Raw genomic sequence first — 22,578 nt, forward strand, 5'->3', positions numbered from 1 at the left:
TCCCCCTCCATTGAAAATGCACCACGTGTTCACTGGCTTCACCCAGTGCCGAAACGTTGGCGTACGTTCCACAATATTTGTTGTCTGTTGAACATCATCATCATCAGCAGCAGCAGCCATGATCTATCCACTGCTCGATGAAGGCCTTCAACAAAGCCGTTGCCGCCTCTCACGCCGGCGCCTCCTGGCACCCTAGTTGGTGTTTTGTGATATCGTCATCTCTGGCAGGGTACAGTACTTCCGAGCGAGCGAGTTTCCTCATTTTGGCTGCCACTCTCACGTCGGTCGTGCCCGAAAATTGCGACAAAGGTCCCCCCTATAGCCTGAGCAGACCGTCAGGGCAAGTGCTGTAATCGAGCACCTACGAAGGCCGGCGCGGCACGCGAGTGGGTGGGTGGCCAGCACCACGCCTTGCCGCTTTTGTCTCCCCAGTGACGACGTTCACGCATCGCACCAGGTGCTCATTTGAGACTGAGTCGACCCAGGGGAGGCCCAGGACCGTTTCAAATAATCGTCACCGGTGATGGCCGTGGTGAGCGGGGACTTGAACTCGTGGGAGTCTCGTAGCGCGGCGCGCTTACCGCGACACAACTTGCGACATCAACGTCTTACCCACGTCACGTTGATCTCCCCCGACAGTGGAAACCTCCCGAACCGTGCGTGCGTGTGTGTACGTGTATGTATGTGCGTGCGGGTGTGTGCGTGTGCGCGTGCGTGCGTGCGTGTGTGCGCGTGTGCGTGCGTGTGTGTGGCTCCTGCCACCATGAGGGGTGGACAGTCCTCTACTCGGGGCAGCAGACTGCCAAACAACAGGGTGTGGCTCTTCTTTTGAACAAAATAATGAAGGGGGCGTGGGAGCGTGGCGGTAAGGTGTGGAAAGCTGTAAACCCCAGGCTACTTTGGGATCGCCTTCCCATCAACCGAAGGCGAGGAGTGGTGGTCGTGGTTACTTATGCCCCCACCAAAGACGAACATCCGTGGAGGGGTGCAGGCAAAGCCGATGAGTCAGATGCCTTCTATGACCTCCTGTCACAGGCGCTGGCTAAAGTGGCCCCTCGGGATAGAGTCATCTTGTTGGGTGACTTCAATGCCCGAGTTGGTCATGATGCTGGCACCTGTTCTGGAGTGATTGGAGGGCATGGGCCAGATCAGCTCAATAACAACGGTAGGAGGCTGCTAGATTTGTGTGCACCCCATGGGTTTGTAATTACCAACACGCTGTTCCGGCATCGGCGCATCCACACAACATCATGGATGCATGCCGGGTGCAAGCAAGAACATCTGCTGGACTGCATAGTGACGGACCAGCGGATGCGAGCCCATGTCCTTAACACCAGGACCTACCGTGGAGCTGATCTGCCCTCTGACCATCGACTAGTCATCTGTAAGATGCGCCTGCCATTCTCCCGCTCCGGTGGTGGGTGTACACCCAGGACCCCATTCCAACCTAAAGTGGCCTGGTCTTAGTTATCTGATGAAAGTTGCAAGCGAGAATTCCATCATCTCCTGTGGCTGGGATTGGCATCGTCCCCAACTCCTCCTGATGTCGAGGGTAAATGGGCGAGGTTTAGGACTGTGACTCATGCAGCTGCAATGGCTGCTTTGGGTACGTGGTCCAGACCTCCCCAGAGACCCTGGCTGACAGAGGAGGTGTTGAGGATGGTTGAGAAAAAGCGACAGGCCCACTGTCATCGGCTACAGAATCCCACGTCAGAGAATGAGGAGGCTTACCACAGCCTTCGCTCGGAGGTTTGGAGAGCCGTGAGGCGCTGCAAGGATGGGTGGTGGTCGCGGGTTGCTGAGGAGATGGAGTCTGCCTCAGTGGCCCGCGATCACAAATCTCTATTTAACTCCATCAAAAAAGTAACCTGCAGCGCCACACCTATTACCATCATTAGGGGAAAAAACGGTGATCCAATTTCCGACCCCCAGGAACAGGTTTGCAGATTTGCTGAGCATTTCTGTGAGGTCATGGGGGACGGAAAATCCCTCAGCCAGGAAAACATCGTGGGACAAAGTGAGGATGACCCTGCTGAGGCTGCGGTGCCTCAAATATTGGAAGAAGTCACCCCATGTGAGTGGCTGGCTGAAGTGCCATCTGTTGAGGAAGTGCTGAAGGCGATCCGGAGTCTAAGACCAGGAAAGGCAGCAGGCAGAGATGGTCTCCCAAGCGAAATGCTGAGGGAGGGTGGCGTTTGTGCACAGACTGCCCTATATGACATCATAACAACAGTCTGGACCACTGGATGGGTTCCGCAGGATTGGAAGGATGCCCTGGTGGTCGCCCTCTTTAAGAAGGGGGACCGCACAGACTGTAACAACTACAGGGGCATCTCACTCCTCAGTGTGCCGGGAAAGGTCCTGGCAAGGATTATTCAACATCGCCTTGCCAGGCACGCTGAGGAGAGGCTTGTGGAGCCCCAATGCGGTTTCAGGAAAGGGCGGTCCTGCACAGATGCCATATTTTCTGTCCGTCTGCTACAGCAGAGGTGTAGGGAATTCCAGCAAGACCTACATCTCTGCTTTATTGACCTGGTCAAGGCCTATGATACCATCAGAAGGCCTGGGCTCTGGGTTGTTCTTCGTGCTTTTGGAGTACCTGACCCTCTACTCACGATCATTAAGGACCTTCATGATGGTGAGCGGGCCCGGGTAAAACTACGTGGCGGGGAGTCCGAGCGATTCCCTGTACACCTTGGGGTGCGACAGGGATGTCCTCTGGCTCCCACATTATTTAACATCTATTTTGACCACGTAGTTCGTGAAGCCTTCAATAGCTGTACCGGGGGAATCTCCATATGGTACAGATATAATGGGAGGCTGATCGATGCCCGGGTGCGGTCAAGGGATGGCTCCCTATTGCTCAACCACGTTATGTATGCCGATGATGTGGTAATAGCTGCTCATTCAGAGGAGGAGTTGGAGACGTTGCTGCTGAGACTGGAGCGTGCCACTAAGAGATGGGGCCTTACCATCAGCCCCACCAAAACTAAGCACCTGCCTGGGTATTTTGTACCATCGGACACTCCACCCCCACAACTCCCAATCGGTGATGGGGCAGTTGTGGAGAGAGTGGAGAGTTTCCCATACCTGGGCAGTGTGCTTATGACCGGCTCCAGTTTAACAGCAGAGGTCTCACTCCGAATCAATCGAGCGGCAATATCTTTTCATCGGTTGCGTAATGCTGTGTGGAAGCTACCTGGTCTGTCGCTCCGCACTAAGCTTCAGGTCTTCTCGGCCACGGTCATTCCCTCCCTTCTCTATGCTTGCAAAACGTGGACCCCCCCTAATGGAACATCTTCGCCAGTTAGAAACATTTAGGCTGGCCTGCCTACGATCCATCCTGGGTTTAGCCAGGCTGGATTGTGTGAGGAGCTCACAAATCTTTGAAAGATCTGGGCAAGGTCCCATCGGTGAGCGCCTCCGGCAGGCAAGGCTGCGTTGGCTGGGTCATGTAGCCCACATGCCCAGCCACCGCATGCCGAAACAGCTTTTGTTCGGCCGGATCGAGGGGGCTAAACGGGCGCAGCATGGGCTAGAGAAGAGATGGAGTGATGTGGTACAAGAGGACGTGGAGCTGAGTGGACTTGCCGATGACTGGTACCAGCGGTATCAAGATCGGCCTCTGTGGAGGAGGCACGTGAAGGACGCTACTAGGCAGTTGGAGGTAGTCGCCCTCCAACAACAACGGAGGGCGGAGGAGCGACGCTCACAACAACGAGCGGAGCGCCGGGTGGCTCAAGCACAGCAGGTTGGCACAGTAGGGGCCACAGGTGGTGCATCAGCCAGTCATCTCAGTCATCTCATTCAGTCGACCCGTGGCACCTGGTTCTGCCCCGTGACCTCCTGCCCGCGGGCGTTCGACACTTCACGTGGCCTCAAGGTGCACATGGCCTGGCACAAGCGTCGTGGTGACGTCACCGCCACTTAGTGGCGAATGGCGGTTGTTGTTGTTGTTGTGTGTGTGTGTCTTCTCGTGTTGTGTGTGTGTGTGCACGTTGTCGTGTGTGTGGGGAGCGTTAGTGTGGCGGTTAGCGCGCTCCGCTCTGAACCTGGCAACCCGTGTTCGATTCCGGCTCACGGCCAACACCAGTGACGATTATCTGAACCGGTTCTGGGCCTCCCCTAGGTCGCGTGTGTGCGCGCGCGCGTGTTCTCTGATGCACGTGTCCGTCTTGCTGCGTCCCCTCGGCGTAATAACCAAGCACGCGCCTCTTCTTCACTCGTGTTTGAGCACCTGCTCATCGTTTGTTTAACATTCCGCGTCAATTGTTCACGGGCTCTGATTAACTTCGTAGCGGGTAAATCGCCCCCCCCCCCATTAAATGTTACGGAAGCGTCAATAATTAAGATGAATTTCAGGGGCTGCTAAATGGTTGATGAGTGTTAATGGTGAACGTGGTGTGTGTTTTTTTAAGCGCTCCAGCCATCCAACAAGCATATTGCATGGGACTGCAAAACTGTAGGAGACGGTTAAATGAAGGTGGCTTTAATTCCGTTAGTGCCTAGTGAGATTCATAATCTCATTGACTATATGGAGACATTTAAATAAAAAAAAATACACCAAAATAATCAAACAAATAATGATTTGCCTCAATATACCGTGTTTCTGTATTTCATGGCATTAAAACGCCGCTGTTTGAGTTTCAAATGCATGTTTTAACTCCAACAGCGATGTTGGAGTGTGATATACATTTTTAAACTCAAATTTAGCCATTAGCTAAATTTAGGTTCCAAGCATAGACGTCTTTAGTTTACTCTCCAGCCACTGGATGCCGTTGAATGGAATACAGTGGCTAGCCACGCCGAATCGTGGAAATTAATCAACTTGCCAAGCGCTCAAATCTTGCACGACGCCTTACACACCGCTGCCCACAGCCCGAACAGCCCCGAACCGCGCGCCTGCTCCGACACATTATTTTTAGTCGCCCCCCACACCCCGTCTCGCCTCATTTAGTACTTAACCTGTTCACGGGATCGGAGGCAAATGAAGCACAACGATAGAGCGGCAAGCTTGGCGTCTGGCAGCGAGCCGTTGCCTTTCGCCGAGGATCACCACCGCGAGCCCAGCCGAGACAGTCCAGCCCGACTATAGCAGCTTTCCGGAAAAGTATCGAGTGAGCAAATTACGCTCCGAGTTACAACGCGGGGACTCGTGAATTCACTTGTGGCTTAATGAATGCGGCTGACAATACGCCTCCTCCTTCACATCGCTGTCACTTCGCTTCCCAAAGAGACGTTTTCCCGTCATCCGCGCAGCAGCGGCGTTTGGCTGCTGGCCATCGAACGAGGGCGGTCACCGCAGAGGCGCTTTTAGCGGCCCTTCTGGAACGCTCTTTCGTCCGATATTAGGAAGCCACCGGAGCGTTGCACTTTTAAATCGTCTAGATTGAAAACGTATTTCTTTCGAAGTGCCCTTTGTGTGTTAGTTCGATGTGTGTTCCCCCGCACCTCCGATTAGCACGGTTGGCTACTTACGGTGCGAAGGAGTTCAACACACGTACGCGCAAACAGAAGTGTTAGTGATTTGTTCGATGCGCCGCAAACCCACCTCGGCACACTCTGACCCGGGCGGCGTCACCACCGACGCATCTGCCCGCTGCCGTTGCTGCTCCTCCTGCTGCTGTGAACCTCCATCCAGCTCCTCTCCCAGCCGCGTGTCCAGCTCCCCGATGCAATACTGCTCCAGCCACCTGTAAGCGTTGCTGCTGTGGCGGTGAGGAGGACCCGACAGCAGGCGACCCAGGTCGGTGCCTCCGCGCGTCACGATCACGGCCTCGCCGCCGGGGTGAATGCGCACGAAGCGAGTGACGTCGAACACGCGGCCCGCGTGGACGACCCAGCACGACTCCTCCGAGCTGTGCGCCTCCAACTCGGCCAACGTGAATCGCTTGCAGGCAGGCGAGGCGAACTCCCCTCCGATGAGCTGCTGCTGCTGCTGCCCGTAGTCTTCTGCGCGGGCACCCTGCTGCTGCCCTTGTTCGATTTGCATGGCTCCGCTTGGCTTTCTTTTAACAAGCACACAATTGGCAATTGTCTACAACGTGTGACTGCTGTTGCTTGCTTGCTTGCTTCCTCGCTGTGGCTGGCTGCACACAGTAGACAAAAATACAATTGGGTATTTTTGTACAAGTGTTCAACGCTCATGCGGTAGGCATTAGGTTCTATATATATATATATTTTTTAAAAGTAAATATATTAATGTAATATATTTCTTTAAAATGTATTTTTGCTGTTGTATCAAAGTTGTCCGATGGGGTTGTCTTCCGGTAACTCGCTCGCTCACTTCGTGTAACCCACACTGACCGGAGCACCGTGTGACGCATTCCCATTTATAGGCACGCGCTCCGCGGGTTTCCACAGACGCACACAGAGCGGATTGGGTTGGCAACTCCTGACGTCAGCTCTCATTCATAACGCCGCGACTTCCACGCCCCACGCAGCCAGCTGGGTCGTCTGCTCGGCAATGCGAATAGCATTGCTAAGGGGCGCATTGCCACACGGTGAACCCAATGAGGCGGTGCTGCTCGCTTATCGCGTCATCAGCGCACTGAGCTTGGAGCCCGGCGGCATCATTACGAGACTTCACCTGCCGGCCACGGCTTACATCAGTGGCACGTGATGTCTGAACCAGTCTTTGCGTAACTCTCCCCCCCGCCCCGTCTTCCTAGTTTCCCAACCCGCAGTGGACTGGCACAATGACTTCCGGCTATCACGGTTGGCTACGTACGGTGCGCCAAAGAAGTTCAACACGCGTACATGCACACATCCCCAGAACTGTGATGCCATTCAATATGGACCACACAGTAAACCGGTTCAACAGAGCAATATCAAAACGACACGAACTCTACTCTCGGGAAGCGATCTCGTGGCCAGCAGACCTCCTCGTTGGGATGTAGAACTTACACCGGTCAAGCCGTACGATTTACCCCGTATTCTTGTATAGGGAAATTGAGTAACAAAAACATGTCTATTTGTTTGTGTTTCTCTCTTGTGATGGGACTTTGTAGGATGAACGTTGAGAATTATAAGAGGCACGGAGTGGCCAATAAGGTAATACGGTAGGGAACTGTTTTAGGGTCGACAGCTGTGAGAACTCCTGAACACATTGCCACCATAACCACGCGCAGACGTAGCCTACGAGCCTCCCTCGATATGTGAGTCTATGATGAGTCTCTATGTGAGTCTATGATGAGTCTAAATGTGAGTCTATGATGAGTCTCTATGTTAGTCTATGATGAGTCTGTATGTGAGTCTATGATGAGTCTCTATGTGAGTCTATGATGAGTCTCTATGTGAGTCTATGATGAGTCTGTATGTGAGTCTATGATGGGTCTCTATGTGAGTTTATGATGAGTCTCTATGTGAGTCGATGATGAGTCTCTATGTGAGTCTATGATGAGTCTCTATGTAAGTGTATGATGAGTCTCTATGTGAGTCTATGATGAGTCTCTATGTAAGTGTATGATGAGTCTATATGTGAGTCTATGATGAGTCTCTATGTGAGTCTATGATGAGTCTCTATGTGAGTCTATGATGAGTCTCTATGTGAGTCTATGATGGGTCTCTATGTGAGTTTATGATGGGTCTCTATGTGAGTCTATGATGAGTCTCTATGTGAGTCTATGATGGGTCTCTATGTGAGTCTATGATGGGCCTCTATGTGAGTTTATGATGGGTCTCTATGTGAGTCTATGATGGGTCTCTATGTGAGTCTATGATGAGTTTCTATGTGAGTCTATGATGAGCCTCTATGTGAGTCTATGATGAGTCTCTGCGTGAGTCTATGATGAGTCTCTATGTGAGTCTATGATGAGGCTCTACGTGAGTCTATGATGGGTCTCTACGTGAGTCTATGATGGGTCTCTATGTGAGTCTATGATTAATCTCTATGTGAGTCTATCATGAGTCTCTATGTGAGTCTATGATGGGTCTCTATGTGAGTCTATGATGGGTCTCTATGTGAGTCTATGATGAGTCTCTATGTGAGTCTATGATGAGTTTCTATGTGAGTCTATGATGAGTCTCTATGTGAGTGTATGATGAGACTATATGTGAGTCTATGATGGGTCTCTATGTGAGTCTATGATGAGTCTCTATGTGAGTCTATGATGGGTCTCTATCTGAGTCTATGATGAGTCTCAATGTGAGTCTATGATGAGTCTCTGCGTGAGTCTATGATGAGTATCTACGTGAGTCTATGATGGGTTTCTACGTGAGTCTATGATGAGTCTCTATGTGAATCTATGATGAGTCTCTATGTGAGTCTATGATGAGTCTCTATGTGAGTCTATGATGAGTCTCTATGTGAGTCTATGATGAGTCTCAATGTGAGTCTATGATGAGTCTCTATGTGAGTCTATGATGAGTCTCTATGTGAGTCTATCATGAGTCTCTATGTGAGTCTATGATGAGTCTCTGCATGAGTGTATGATGAGTCTCTATGTGAGTCTATGATGAGTCTCTATGTGAGTCTTTGATGGGTCTCTATGTGAGTCTATGATGAGTCTCTATGTGAGTCTATGATGAGTCTCTATGTGAGTCTATGATGAGTCTCTATGTGAGTCTATGATGAGTCTCTATGTGAGTCTATGATGGGTCTCTACGTGAGGCTATGATGGGTCTCTATGTGAGTCTATGATGAGTCTCTATGTGAGTCTATGATGAGTCTCTATGTGAGTCTATGATGAGTCTCTATGTGAGTTTATGATTAATCTCTATGTGAATCTATGATGGGTCTCTATGTGAGTCTATGATGAGTCTCTATGTGAGTCTATGATGAGTCTCTATGTGAGTTTATGATGAGTCTCTATGTGAGTGTATGATGAGTCTCTATGTGAGTCTATGATGAGTCTCTATGTGAGTTTATGATGAGTCTCAATGTGAGTCTATGATGAGTCTCTATGTGATTCTATGATTAATCTCTATGTGAATCTATGATGGGTCTCTTTGTGAGTCTATGATGGGTCTCTATGTGAGTCTATGATGGGTCCCTACGTGAGTCTATGATGGGTCTGTACGTGAAAATGAAGACCTACACACACACCATGTCAGCCATGGGAGGTAGTTTAACCATACTTCACCACGATGGTCAGAACTGTCTAACGCGTATTTAACCAGCAAAGCCTCGCTGCATCTCACTCTTTTCCCGGCGGCACCTCTGCTTTATTGTTCGCCGTAGGCGGACGATGATTGCCACACGTCAAACCCAACTGAGTGATTTTCGAGTAATTTTTCACGTGTGAACGGTGACGCTGTAGCCGGCTCTCTTGCGAACGACGCCACGGGCATCTTAGAAATGCCCATAGCGCGGTGTGCTAATCACTGCGCCACCGCTCGCCCAATGATACTCGAAGTTCGGTTCTATACTTCAATGAGGTTTGTTTCTGCTGAAACCCGAAAAAAGAAACGTTGACTACATTTGCATACATCCTGAAAGCGATCCGTAACATCAATACCCCAGGGGGAGCGGTGCGCCATGAACCCGACGAGCTGAGTTCAATCCCAGGCCACGGCTAACATTGATGGCCGGTTATATCAGAACCGCGCATGCCTCCTCGCCCGGCCCTTACTGACCAGATTGGTGAAGTTTCGTCAAACAACCATTGCCCACATTCAGCAGTGGATCATCAAAAAGGCGGTAATAGAGTGAAGTTTTTTTTTTACCAGGTAAGGCCCACAGAGAAATATAGCTCGTTTTCAGAAGCGGGCATGAATGATAACTCAACGAAGTGGCTTGTCACATGGAAATGTATAGTAGCCACACACTCTAAACAAAGGTACACGCGTCGGGAGAAAAACCGGAGGACCCGGAGAAATATCCACGCGGTCACGGGGAGACAGACACGTAAACTCCAAATATACAGCGGGCGTCTGGGTTAGGATCGGGATCCAAACACAGGACCTCCTGCGTACCAAGCGATGGAGTTAACATCTCCTCGCCACCGCGACGCCCCTCAACAGCCCACCTGAACATCACCTGATGTTTACAGCGTCATCGATACGGCATCCAATGTGAACGGATTACCATCGTCTCCGCACAGAATGCTCATTGCAAAAATAGAGCGTGACGCCAAAGGAGCCATTGCCCAAGACGGAGTCACTCACGGCGGGGCGCGTGCCGAACCCCGAACCCAGCCCGATGACAACTCGAGTCACGTGCTCAGCGAATCTCCCGACGCGTGTACCTGTAGGGACAGGTGCAGCTCGCGACGCGTGTACCTGTAGGGACAGGTGGAGCTCGCGACGCGTGTACCTGTAGGGACAGGTGGAGCTTGTGACACGTGTACCTGTAGGGACAGGTGGAGCTTGTGACACGTGTACCTGCAGGGACAGGTGGAGCTTGTGACACGTGTACCTGTAGGGACAGGTGGAGCTTGTGACACGTGTACCTGTAGGGACAGGTGGAGCTCGCGACACGTGTACCTGTAGGGACAGGTGGAGCTCGCGACGCGTGTACCTGTAGGGACAGGTGGAGCTTGTGACACGTGTACCTGTAGGGACAGGTGGAGCTTGTGACACGTGTACCTGCAGGGACAGGTGGAGCTTGTGACACGTTTACCTGTAGGGACAGGTGGAGCTTGTGACACGTGTACCTGTAGGGACAGGTGGAGCTTGTGACGCGTGTACCTGCAGGGACAAGTGGAACTTGTGACGTGTGTACCTGTAGGGACAGGTGGAACTTGTGACACGTGTACCTGTAGGGACAGGTGGAGCTTGTGACGCGTGTACCTGCAGGGACAGGTGGAACTTGTGACACGTGTACCTGTAGGGACAGGTGGAGCTTGTGACGCGTGTACCTGCAGGGACAGGTGGAGCTCGCGATGCGGCACAGGAACCGACTGTAAACGCGTCGATTCCCCCAATCCATGATTCAGGTGGACTCTAGATAAAATTACGGCCTTTTTGGGTGTGTTTGCTGTTCTCCCCACCCCGCATCTCCGATTAGCACAGTTAGCTACATACGGTGCGAAAGAAGTTTAACATAGGTACATACAGACGTGATACACGCGCTATTATGACTGTACCGTGTTGGCAGGCGGTGTGATGTATCGCAGTTGGACATTTATTCCAGAGGTAGTCGATAGGATTCGATCCGCCGGCAGTTGGAAAGAACGGCGCAAGTGTCTTAAATAACTGCAAGGGTCGTTGTTGGAGGACGTAAATAACAACATTCATAAACGGACAATTCGTCCTTCACGTATCCATGTCAACTAAATATGAAAAAATGTCATCAGACATTATTTCGAAAGTTTTGCTGCCTGGACGGCTGCCAGCACTGCAGGGAGTGACGGAGGGTCACGTGTCCAAATCGCGTGCGGAAAGTTGGTCATCTTCCAAATACCTATTGTGCGTGCGAGACGTTTAACAACCTTGATTTGAAGCTTTCGCGACTGCAAGAATCCATACTCTTCGGATCTTTCGGTAAAGTCACGTAGGTAGAAAATAATAATAAAATAATAATAAATCACGACGTTTCGATCGCAACACAAGCGGTCGTCCTCAGGCATAAAAAAAATCCAGCAGAGGAACTGCTGAACCAGCGAGAGAGCTGTAACAATAAGAGGTTATTTATGACTGCTGGATTATTTTTTCCGCCTGAGGACAACCCCTTGTGTTGCGATCGAAAGGGCGTGATATATTACTTATTTTATTTTTCTACCAACGTGACTTTACCGAAAGAACCAAAGAGTACGTTTAACAACGTTACACCGACGTTTCCTTTGTGTTCATTGTAAAGTGCATGCCACCGCCGCTGTTGGAGGATGACCTCCCAGTATTGCGTGGCGAGTTGTGGGGGTGGATACATTTGAACAAACTTCACCACGCTGGTCAGCGTGGGCTGGTGAAAGTGGGGCAGCATAGTGCAGCGCGTTAATCTTGCTGCACTGCCCTCGGCTTCCCTCAACGTGGCCCATGACACCTGTCGAACCACGCGACCCGTCACCCGGCAAGGCGATGCCAGCCAGCCACAAACCTGCCTAGGATTGTGCATGTGCCAATGTCATCACGACGAGGACAAACCCCATCCGGTCTTGTTTGCTTAGTATTAAAAACAAAGTTGCAAGCCAAATACAGCTCACCGTGACAACCAATCATTGTTACAAACGACCACACGCAAACACCCTTAGCTGTAGCAAAAAAAAAACAATGCCGGAAGAGGGTGGGGGTAACACAACTGGGCAGTGGCGTTACGCCTCACCGGGTCATTCCTCGTTGGGCAACACTGCACACGCCACGAGACCAAACTCACCCCCAAACTTGTCTATGATCTTGGCGGATATCGCGCCTGGAAAGCGGTTGGATGAGCGAGAGAGATTCCATTCCTTGGCTGCCACCGACGTTGGTATCGACCACAATCGCAATTCGAGTGGACGTGTCCCACACCAAAGCCCACTTTGTCGTTCAATAGTTTGAGCGCACCACGTCATTTCACCCGTGTTCGTTCGGCAATTCAAATTGCGTTTGTTTGGTCTCTCAATGTACATCAGCCGCCGTGCGAACATAAAGTAAACGGGTGTGGGGAGAGCCTTGTAGGGAGCATAGGTGGGGGGGGGGGGGGGAGGTTGAAGCCACAATGCACTCGGGGTGCAGAGCACCAATTTTCCAAGAATGCACCCAATCTAGGTCAGGTAACACAATGGAGCCTGGCCATTGCTTGGATGGGCGACACATTAACACAACAGGTGTTATAGGCTGCTGCGGGGTTAGGCGATGGGCAGCGCAACAATCCATTGCACCACAAAACCATCGCTCATTTCTAAACTCCCCACCTTCGACCAACAAGATCAAATCACGGACAGCAGATTACGTTGACACATCCAACAGAAAGGGCAGTGGTTATTGCAGTCGGTGAGGAACGACAGCCAACAATGCTAACAGGCTTGTTGCAAAGCCACGTTCGAAGAACGGATTGGCTTAGAGCACGCAACGCCAGTCGATCGTGGGACCCGCATCCAACTCGATGGGAAGCTCCCATCCCAGGTTACCTACCGATGGGAGAAACAACCAGATTTGGGCAACAGGTGCCCCCCCCCCCCTCAGTCGTGCGACGGCTATGCTTTGACCACAGCTGCACAAGACATTCGGCGTTGTCTAAAACACTGTCACCGGGCAGCAACCCATTGGCGACTGGCTGCTCAAGTGTCTGAGCTAACATTAGCTTCGCCTAGTCGACTCCGCTTTAGCAGTCTTCTCCATTGCAAAAAAAAAAAAAAACCCTTTGCCATTACACCTCGTGGTCCCCCTCCTTAGCCCCTGGCTGTAGAAGAACCTGTCACACCAGGAACACCGCGGTCCCGTCTCCATCCGTACAACTGCCCTTGCCCTGGGCGTAGTGAAACGCGAGACGCAGGCGCGCGAGAGGCGGCGTCACAGGTTGGACTCCACCTGCACGGGGCAGTGCTGCACTCTCGTGGCGTTTCGCAGGTTGGACTCAAAGTTCGGCGTTCTGGGCGGTGTTGTGCGCGCGCGTCTCCAGCGGAGCGTAGTAACATAGCTTGTGTCAGTCAGTCTGCATTTTCAGTGGCCTGTGCATTTCCATGTTGGAGCTTAGGGCTCGAAAATGCCCACACCAATTAGTACTGCAGATTAAGTATTCTCAACTCTAGCTAAACTTAAACACCAATTGGTGGCTTAGAAACATTTTAGTCGATGCGCATCACCTCTGGCTGTTAATATATTTGAGCTGTACTAGGCTCAGCTGATAAAAAAACATTAGCAGTGCAATACGCAAGCTTCAATACGAAAAAGGGAAATACTAAAGATTTTTTCTTGCAAGTTTATTTTTTTCTTTTAAAGAGACATCAATTCATCAGTAGTTTTCATTCCAGTCAAAGCCACACTAGGGTGCCACAAAAAGGAGCACAAGATTACACAAAAACACATCTAGGGCGACGTGCATGGAAGCACGCGAGCGAGTACTCGTTTCATGAAACAACAATCTTCGTCTTGGGCAGAGTCTCGCCAGTCACGGATGCGTCAGGCAACAGGAGGTTGCCCGGTGGGCCACACGCAGTCCCGTAGGAGGGTGGTTGCCCTCCCAAGTTGTCGTCCGCTGCCACCCGCAACTGCCGCGTGCCTCTCCGCGTTGCCACGAAGCAGCCGAGCGAGACGAGGGCCCCGGCAAAGGCGGCGACGAGCAGCAGCGGAACGAGGATGGGCGTGGAGAGGCCTGGAGGGGGGGGGGGGGGGGGGGGGGTACAAATTCGTAAGTCAATTACACTTCAAAACCAGTAGACAAATTCCTTGGAAGTGCCATGTTGGTTAAATCTTCAAGTCACTGCAGCACACGGACGACTGGATATTTGTGAAAGAGCTTCATGTCAGGATGAATAAAGTTATTTAATATACTCGGTACTCAAAAGCGGTTAAAATGGGCGAGCCAAGCATGAGACTTGCGGGTCAAAATGTCGCAGAAAAGGACTGCCAAGGAATCGGAGCAACGTTGGGACAGATTCCACGTGGCAGTGAGAGACCTCACCGTGAGTGGACTGGGTGACTTCGATCTCCACCTCATCGTCAACGATCCTCATGGGCCCGATGGACAGCACCCCCTCGAACGTGTCGGCCTTCCTCGTGTGCCTCTTCACCCTGCCGCCTTGACATCCCTGCAGAGCCGTAAGCGGCACCCAGCCACTCAATTAGGGTGGTTAATATGAGCACGCGAGGTTGGGTCACAACAAGGGTTCGGCAATACAAATCTGTAGCAACTCACAACCCTCGGAGCTAGTGACAGTCTAGTCAGGGGGCGGAAACCTTTGCATGTGTAACGTCCAAAAAGGTTTACGGGAAAGTCAAGCGTTACGTTCATCTTGCACATCAAACCAGTCGGCGCCAGTGTATCCAAACGCCACTATACCCAATTGCTCAGTAAGAGATCTGTGGGTGATGAAGCCAGATTGCAGACTCACCGGGACGCATTGAGTGCTGTTGACGCTGAAGCAGACACGCACAGAGCAGTGGATGTAGACCAACTGGTACTGGATGCCGATGAACTTCAACATCTGGACGCTGAAGTCCACGTGGCTGTCATTGCCATTCACGCTGTGGAAGTAGGCGGTCTGGTCCGAGGGACATCTACCTCGCCAAACAGATTTAGATATTTAGTTACAGGTCAGTGTAATGCCAAGCCAGTGTTACATTTAAAAAAAAAAGGCACAAGTGTGAAATTAGAGGTAATTGACAAAGTCCATTGACACTGCAAGGGAGGCAAATGCTAATAGACGCATCCCTGAACTGCTTGACAAAATAGAATAGCAAGGCGATAGTGGTTGCACCAATAACATGTTGAAAGTCTAGCAGATATTTGAAGAATATTGATGGGGTAATCGTGATGTAAACCAGAGGCCAAGTGAATGTCTTTAGAAAATGTCGCCAAGGTGTGCATGGTAGATACCACACCAAAACCCCTTGCCTAAGGGCCAAGTTTATTTGCAGCTACCGACTCCTTGCCCAACTGCAAGCACATAATGACTTTACCGAAAGAGCCAAGAATATAATGCAATAGGTTGCATTAAATGAGCAGTCTAGCCTGGTTTGTACAAATTGTTATAACAGAGTGGGTCAGGATGGCAGTACAGAAGGGAATCCTAATACTAGCCATCAACTGCCCTTTTTACGCAATAATTGTATCAGGTTTTAAGCCAAAGTGTTTATTAGGACGTGGGTGGACATGGCTTTTGGGTTAATTGTCCGAAACTGCGTAATCACGTCAGAGGCGTTGATCCAGTGGAACAGGGAGCCTGTCCATGCAGCAGTAGAAAGTGGGTAAAGTTAAGCAGCAGCTCGAGGGTTATGGTGCAAAGGCGAGCCCATCTTACAAGGGATGTTTGGGCAGCATGATGGGGTAGACTAAATTACCCTAGGCGTTTTATTATGGAGCTCTAGAGGCGTGGGTTAAGCACATGCGCTGTAAAGCAGACGGGCAAGTGGCCAAACCACATCGTGTAACAAAAGGAAATATGTAAATTTGGCACGCTGCACTCCCCCCCCCTTAACCCAAGAACAAGGATCACCAAAAGCTGGCCCCGACGCGAGCTGAGGGGGGGGGGACCTCACCCGTCGTTGAAGAGCTTGTGGTTGATGGGGTCAGACGCGTTGTCACTCGGCGTGCACCAGCAGTTCACAAGCAGGAGGTTGAAATCGCCCTTGGCGTCAGTCTCCTTGTCCTTCGAGTGCATGTGCAGGAAGACCCGCACGTAAATTCGATCGAAGGAGCTCAGCCTGGGCGAGACGGCGTACCTGTCTGCCTGCGAGAAGTTGGCGCTCCTGTAGAGCGCCATGGCGACCCGCAGGACACCATCCATCTCGGGGATGATGAATGTCCTGTCGCGAGAAAGATCAAGAATGGTTTGGTGTTGCATGTAGGTTGTTTACATAAATTGTGTCTGCTGACATGGTCAACTTTACTAGCAAGGCCATAAACGGTCGCATTCCATAGCTTATTATTTTTATACAAAAATGGTCCATGATGTACCAACGTAGAAAAATTGCCAAAACAGCATCGAGGCTGCAGTTCTTACAAACCAATGCACAAAAAGACAAACGAGTGGCAGACGGCCAGACTCTGCCATGAAGTGCACCTGGCCAAGAAAGCCACAACTTTCCGGATGGATTGTCCAGCAGACTGCAGGCGATCGTAGTGCATAGGGCAAGGCTGTCGCGTTTCGCAAGCCCACGGTTAGGAGAGACACCCACGGGGAACGGGAGTTGGTAAGTTCCGTGCGACTCACAAGAGGGCGCTCGTGACAGCGACGTCTGAAGCCACGCGCTCCTCCAGGGGATACACGCAGGAGAAGTCCAGCACAAAGTAGATCCTCTCGATCACGTCAGAGCGGTTCCCGATTATTACCTGGTATGCGATGTTCACGTGGGTGTCGTTCACCTGCAACACGGAAGAGTAGAAATGAGCCTCATTGGATGCGATGATTTTTGAAAGATCAATTTCAGTACCTTTAGTCATTGAACAAAAAGCACCGTTTAGACATTACTTTAAAAAAAACCCACATCGGTGTGACGGTGTGTAACCTGGCTACATTTTTACATCCACGAAGTGCCGAGATAGTAGCCACGCTTTGCTCACGTGACACTTTGTACAGCTATAGTGTACTTTTTAAAAAGACAGTAGGAGTTAATTATTTTTAAACCATAATCGTGGATCTCGTAGCCAGCTTGGTAATCCCTGACGTGGGGGAAAGGGTAGGGAGTGGCTACATACCATCATCTTGGCACCGCATTCCTCACGGCCGTGCGTCTGCTTCATGAGGAGGTGGCTTACGCCCTGGGAGACGCTCTTGCGAGCCAGGCAAGCCTCGCTGGGCACCGCGTCCAGGGAGGAGTGGCGCGCCAGCACCACGGTGGTGGCCGTGATGTTGTGCCACGCGAGAAAGTCGTTCTCCAGGGACGCGCTCACCTCGCTCGCCCCGCAGTCCACACGGAGGGACACCTCTGGGTGGCCAAACGGAGAAGCAAACATTGGACACGGTTTAGGAGCAGTCTTCATTTGCAGGGACCTGCGAGATTACTGGTGGCTTTCAATGCAGCCCCCGACAAGACAAGTGGAAGCATCAGGCCCCCCCCCACCCCACAATCGTAGCAGGTTTTTACACGAGTTTAGCTTAAAGAGTATGGAACAGACGAGGATCGACATGGCGTGCCAAAGTAGCGCTTCGGGTTAAGAGCCACCACGAGTGGAGGAACCCACGGTCTTACGTAGCGCAGTGGCACTAACGGATTGCTGGTGGCAAATTCTGTTAGAGCATCCACTAGGCCAAGGAAACAAGACATTCCTCCCCCCGTACAGCCCGTAGCAGACTTTGAGGGCAAGTGCTGTTCGCGAACACCTATAAAGGCGCCAGAAAGGGACTCGAGGGGGTGGGTGGCTAAAACCAGGCCCAGCCGCCTTCGTCTCCCCAGTGGCGATGCTTATACACCGTACACCAGGCACTCAATTTAAGGCAGTGTCGACCGAAGGCTCGGAATAGTCGCTGATGTTGACCGTGACCAGACACCTGAGCAGTTGCGTCCCGTGTAGCCATGGAAGCAGGTGCAGACGTAAGAGCCTTGCGGAGTCACGCCACACAGACCTCCGTTCTGGCACACGCCAGGGAGACAAGCTGGATGCGTGTCCAGCACGGGTCTCGCGGTCTGGTCACCCTTCGTGACCCCGGCAGTAATGGCGGATACCGCGGTGGAGGACGAGGCCAAGGCGGTGGTTGGCAGGGACGTGGTGATGGTAGACGCGGCAGTCGAAGAATTGGTCGCAGCGAGGGGTTGGGTGGCCGCGGTTGAATTTATTGCCGCTGGCAAAGCGTCTGTAGACAGCGTTCGTGCCAAGGGTAAATGAAACGTAAACTGTTTAGAGTTCATTTGGTTAACCATCAGGAGCGCTGCTTAACGCGAGACGCCGTTCTGGTTGTGCGCAAAATCCGGGTCGAGTTGGACCCGGCTGGAATGTGTAATACAAGCCCCATTACTGACGCGACTTGACTGATGTAGTCGTTCATGAAAAGGTTATAGGGTTTGGACTGTCGATTAGCTGACGTAGCAAATTCATTATTTATCGGTGGATATAGCGGATTTGTTTTTTAACCATTTGCTCACGATCGATTTATGAAAGTGGGATAATTGGTGCTCCAAAGTTGAGCACTCGCTCATTGGCCGTCAGCAGGTCCTCGTGGCGTAAACGATCATTAATACGCACTTGCAAGAACATGCACATCCTACCTCTACGGGAACTATTTTATTGGACAGTCCCGTCTGACAAACGCGTAGTAATAGACATAGGCCGTCGCATGCAAGCATTATGCGTCATCATGCACAAAGGGAAATGCATGAATATCAAACTTGCACCCAGGGACTAGACCTACTAGGAAAGGGCCGATAAGCGAATGCTGCTTAAAGGAAACTTGGCCACAAAGGATCGGTCAACCCAGTGGCTTGCTGTGGTTGAATTGTATAGCAATAAAACTAAAAAGGTACATAAATTCTAAATACGGAGGGAAAACCCAGAATAAATCCACACGACCACGGGGAGGACATGGAAACACAGGTGTCTGGGTCACGATTGAACCCACGACTTCCTGCATACCAGGCGAAGTAGTTAACATTTCACTACTGTGGCCAAGACATTTCAGATCAAGCTGGAATGCTTGAACGAGCAACCTTGGGCTGTAGATAATTTTTTTTCTCAATTAGAAAACGATAGAAGTTGAGACTTCAGGTTTCGTGCAAGCAATGAAAGGTCTTCCTACCTTGGGCACTTGCTCCAGTGGCAAACGCAACTGCGAACAGCAGGGCAAGGGCTACGGGCGCCATTAGGAAAAGCTGAAAACAAAAGCAAACGGTAACGTACACCTGGTTATACACAACGGCCCCAACAAAGGCCACGTCATGAATGTTAAAGTTACAGATACACGCAATAATCCATGTTCCACCGTCTGGCAACCTGACCGCTGGACCAAGTAGTCTGGCATCGCCAGGTACTCCGACAAGGCACCACCTAGCAGGAGGCTTGTGCAAGCTTCCAAAGCTCGGATGAACTCCGCGAGGACGGGCGATTTATAACATAATGTTTATAGAACTAGAGAAAGGCATTACTAGGTTGTTAACGCTGCTACAAAGGAGATATTGCCCAAAAAAAAATCCTACATTCGTCTGTACACGGCACTTAAATCAGGCAGAGTTGAACAAAAGCTTAGCAGATGTGCACGAATCTACTAATGCAGAAGTAAATTAAGTAGATTTAGTACAACCAAGAAATTGAAGTCTAAATTCAGTCGTTCGTAGCGATTGAGTACATACCAGGAAAACGCGTATTTTACACAACATGCACCTGTCTAAGAAAACATTACCTCTACGCAACGGTTGCACACGAACGGTGAGACTGAAGAGATCCCCACTTTAGCCCCAAGCAGATTGGCAGAGTTTAGTCAAAACGCCGTTCTATCGGCTCTCGAGTCACCCTTCATGCCGATGAAGAGCCCAGCTTGAACCTCCCCCCCACCCCAACTAATCTACAATTTAAACAGGACTCGCTTAAGCATCTAGGACAATTCCCGTTTGTGACTAAAGCCAAATAAACGCTACCAGCTATGGGAGACTTCCCCACAGCCTCGCCAATACACAGACAATTAGCCTTAACACGACAGAACCGGCATTTAAGAGAACACGTCCCAGGCAAGGTCTCACGAGCGCGCTTACACTCTCCAAAGCGAAAACAAACAAACCCCAAATGCGTTTCTCGATCCAGTACTTCACCCACCGCTACAAGAAGCCCGCACGATCAACGATCTCGCAAACACGTTCGGGAAACAAAACGACAAGAAACCCGCTGAGCGCCGATACTTACATCACGAGCCGGTCCCACTCGCGAAAAAGACAAAACAAAAACTAGACTACAGAGCAAGCTGCAACACGACAACCACAGAGCACCTCGACCATTTATACCATCCCGAGACAATGGTAGTGGCGTGATTGGTGGTGGTGGGGGGGGGGAAATCAGTCGAGTAAATTGTTTGATTACCCCCCCCCCATCCAATTTGCTTAATTACCACGGTTTCTGTCTCGACATCCTCCCAAATCTTCACTAATTATTGTCAAAGCGACAGCACGCGCGCCACACCGTTTGCGAAGCATGCGCGATCACCCACCCACTCACTTGCTCATTCGCACATCAGTCGAGCCGCACGTGCAAGTCCAGGCGGCGATGACTCCACCACGGCTTGGGGAATTGCCCTGGAGATGTGGGAGCGACGATTCACGCATCGAGCTGTGAGTGAAATGTTGGAGCCCCGAAAAGTGAAATGTTCCGGCCCACGGCTAACGTCAGTTTGCCTGAGTGATATCATCAATCGGTGTCTGCGTTGCCACCCTCATCAAACTCGGCACTGACCAACGCGGTGAAGTATAGTCAAACAATCCCCGTATGACCGACAGCACCATGTCGATCTCTCCGCGATCTTGAGATGCCGAAATCCATCTGACGGCCCATGCTCGTTTTCGAATCAAATTATTATTGTTATTCTTGGTTCTTTCGGTAAAGTCACGTAGAAGGGAAACAATAAAATAATTAAAATCTAAAACAATAAAAAAAGCTCTTAAATCGGGTTCCATCAACAAAAACAACAAAGCCGTTTCTTCGAAAAACGTAATAAGTCACAGTAATATACATCAATAATAACCAATAACAGATAAGTTTAATATAAAAATGACGAGCAAATCATAATCGCAGTGTGAAAATGTTCTTTTTTTAATAAACAAAAATTAAGTTCAATATAGATTGCCATCAAATACCACGCTGTATCTCTTAAAAAAACACTAGTTCTGCCATTGTAATGATAATGCAGATACAGCCTCAAACATGATGGCATTATACTGAGGAATAAAAAACAGCATCCATTAAAAAAAACGGAGTGTAAACAATGCACAAAAAGTGTTCGCTTACAGTTAGATACTATTTATACCTCGTCTAACCCTTTATACATTAGCAGCTAGGCAGGAAGCCACTTGAAAGTAATGATTTAAGCGTGGTGGTCCAGATGTCTTGTGACCCCCCCCCTCTTCAATTAATTGGCCCCTAACATCTTTTCCCCTTTGTACGTTCATTTATGTTTTAAATTAATCTCACTTAAAACATACAAAGTTTTAGAGAAAACAATTTGGGTGGGTGGGGGAGGGGGGTCACAAGACATTTGGACCACCCTGTCGCTCGACAACAATAATGATTTCTTCTACATTTGAAGTTTTCGTGACTGCAATGACCCATACTCTCTGGTTCTTTCGGTAAAGTCACGTAGGTAAAACAAAAAAATAAAGTTAATCAAATTACGACGTTTCGGAAGCAACACAAGCCTCCGTCATCAGGTGGGAGAGCCATAATGATAACAATCATGATTTCCCCTTGGGGTGGTTGATGATGAGCCGGACGATTGCGTGAGGAGCGCCGTGGTTCTCATCGCCGTGACGATGCCGACTCATTCGTACTTCATATTCTTAGCTCTTTCAGTAAAGTCACGTTGAAGGGAAACAATAAAATAATAATATATTTAAAACAATAAAAATTCTCACGACGTTTCGACCATAACACAAACGGTCGTCATTTGTGTTATGGTCGAAACGTCGTGAGAATTTGTATTGTTATATATATATAAAATTCTCACGACGTTTCGACCATAACACAAGCGGTCGTCATTTGTGTTATGGTCGAAACGTCGTGAGAATTTTTATTGTTTTATATATATTTTATTATTTTATTGTTTCCCTTCAACGTGACTTTACCGAAAGAGCTAAGAATATGATTTACTGCAGTCACGAAAGCTTTAAATAAAAATTGCATTCGTACTTGTTTTTTTGAATGGGGGCATTGAGTCGTCACGCGCCTCCGATGGTTCTGTTCTGGGTGATTAGCCGCAGTCTCTGGCTGGCCGGAGAGTTTCATTCATTGTCCATTTGTGCATGAGGTAGGTGCCATCCGCATCTGCTGCCGTCATGGTTTGTGTGCGCGTGCGTGGCGTATACCGATTAGGACGGTGGACTACGTACGGCGCGAAAGAAGTTCAACACACACGGTACATACTT

General features: G+C 50.2%; 2 protein-coding genes across 2 annotated transcripts in view; both read right to left on the minus strand.

Annotated features, from left to right (window-relative positions):
* The window catches only part of LOC116945979 (fatty acid 2-hydroxylase-like), a 37,604-nt gene extending 31,240 nt beyond the window's left edge, over positions 1-6,364 (minus strand). The window contains exon 1 of the mRNA XM_032960715.2: positions 5,552-6,364. Coding sequence (XP_032816606.2) covers positions 5,552-5,992 — 441 coding nt within the window. The 5' untranslated portion in view covers positions 5,993-6,364. The remainder of the gene's footprint in view (positions 1-5,551) is intronic.
* Positions 6,365-13,627: 7,263 nt separating this feature from the next.
* On the minus strand, positions 13,628-20,459 carry LOC116945978 (uromodulin-like). The gene is made up of 9 exons (XM_032960713.2): positions 20,351-20,459; positions 19,254-19,326; positions 18,012-18,314; positions 17,219-17,448; positions 16,734-16,885; positions 16,060-16,326; positions 14,913-15,078; positions 14,483-14,609; positions 13,628-14,173 (listed from the first exon to the last, which is right to left on the minus strand). The coding sequence occupies exons 2-9, from the start codon at positions 19,315-19,317 to the stop codon at positions 13,929-13,931; spliced, it is 1,554 nt and encodes a 517-aa protein (XP_032816604.2). The 5' UTR covers positions 19,318-19,326; positions 20,351-20,459; the 3' UTR covers positions 13,628-13,928.
* Between the last annotated feature and the right edge of the window lie 2,119 nt (positions 20,460-22,578).

The sequence above is a fragment of the Petromyzon marinus genome, chromosome 25 (genome assembly GCF_048934315.1).
Source record: "Petromyzon marinus isolate PM22_M1 ecotype Great Lakes invasive population chromosome 25, UKy_Petmar_22M1.pri1.0, whole genome shotgun sequence".
Lineage (NCBI taxonomy): Eukaryota > Metazoa > Chordata > Hyperoartia > Petromyzontiformes > Petromyzontidae > Petromyzon > Petromyzon marinus.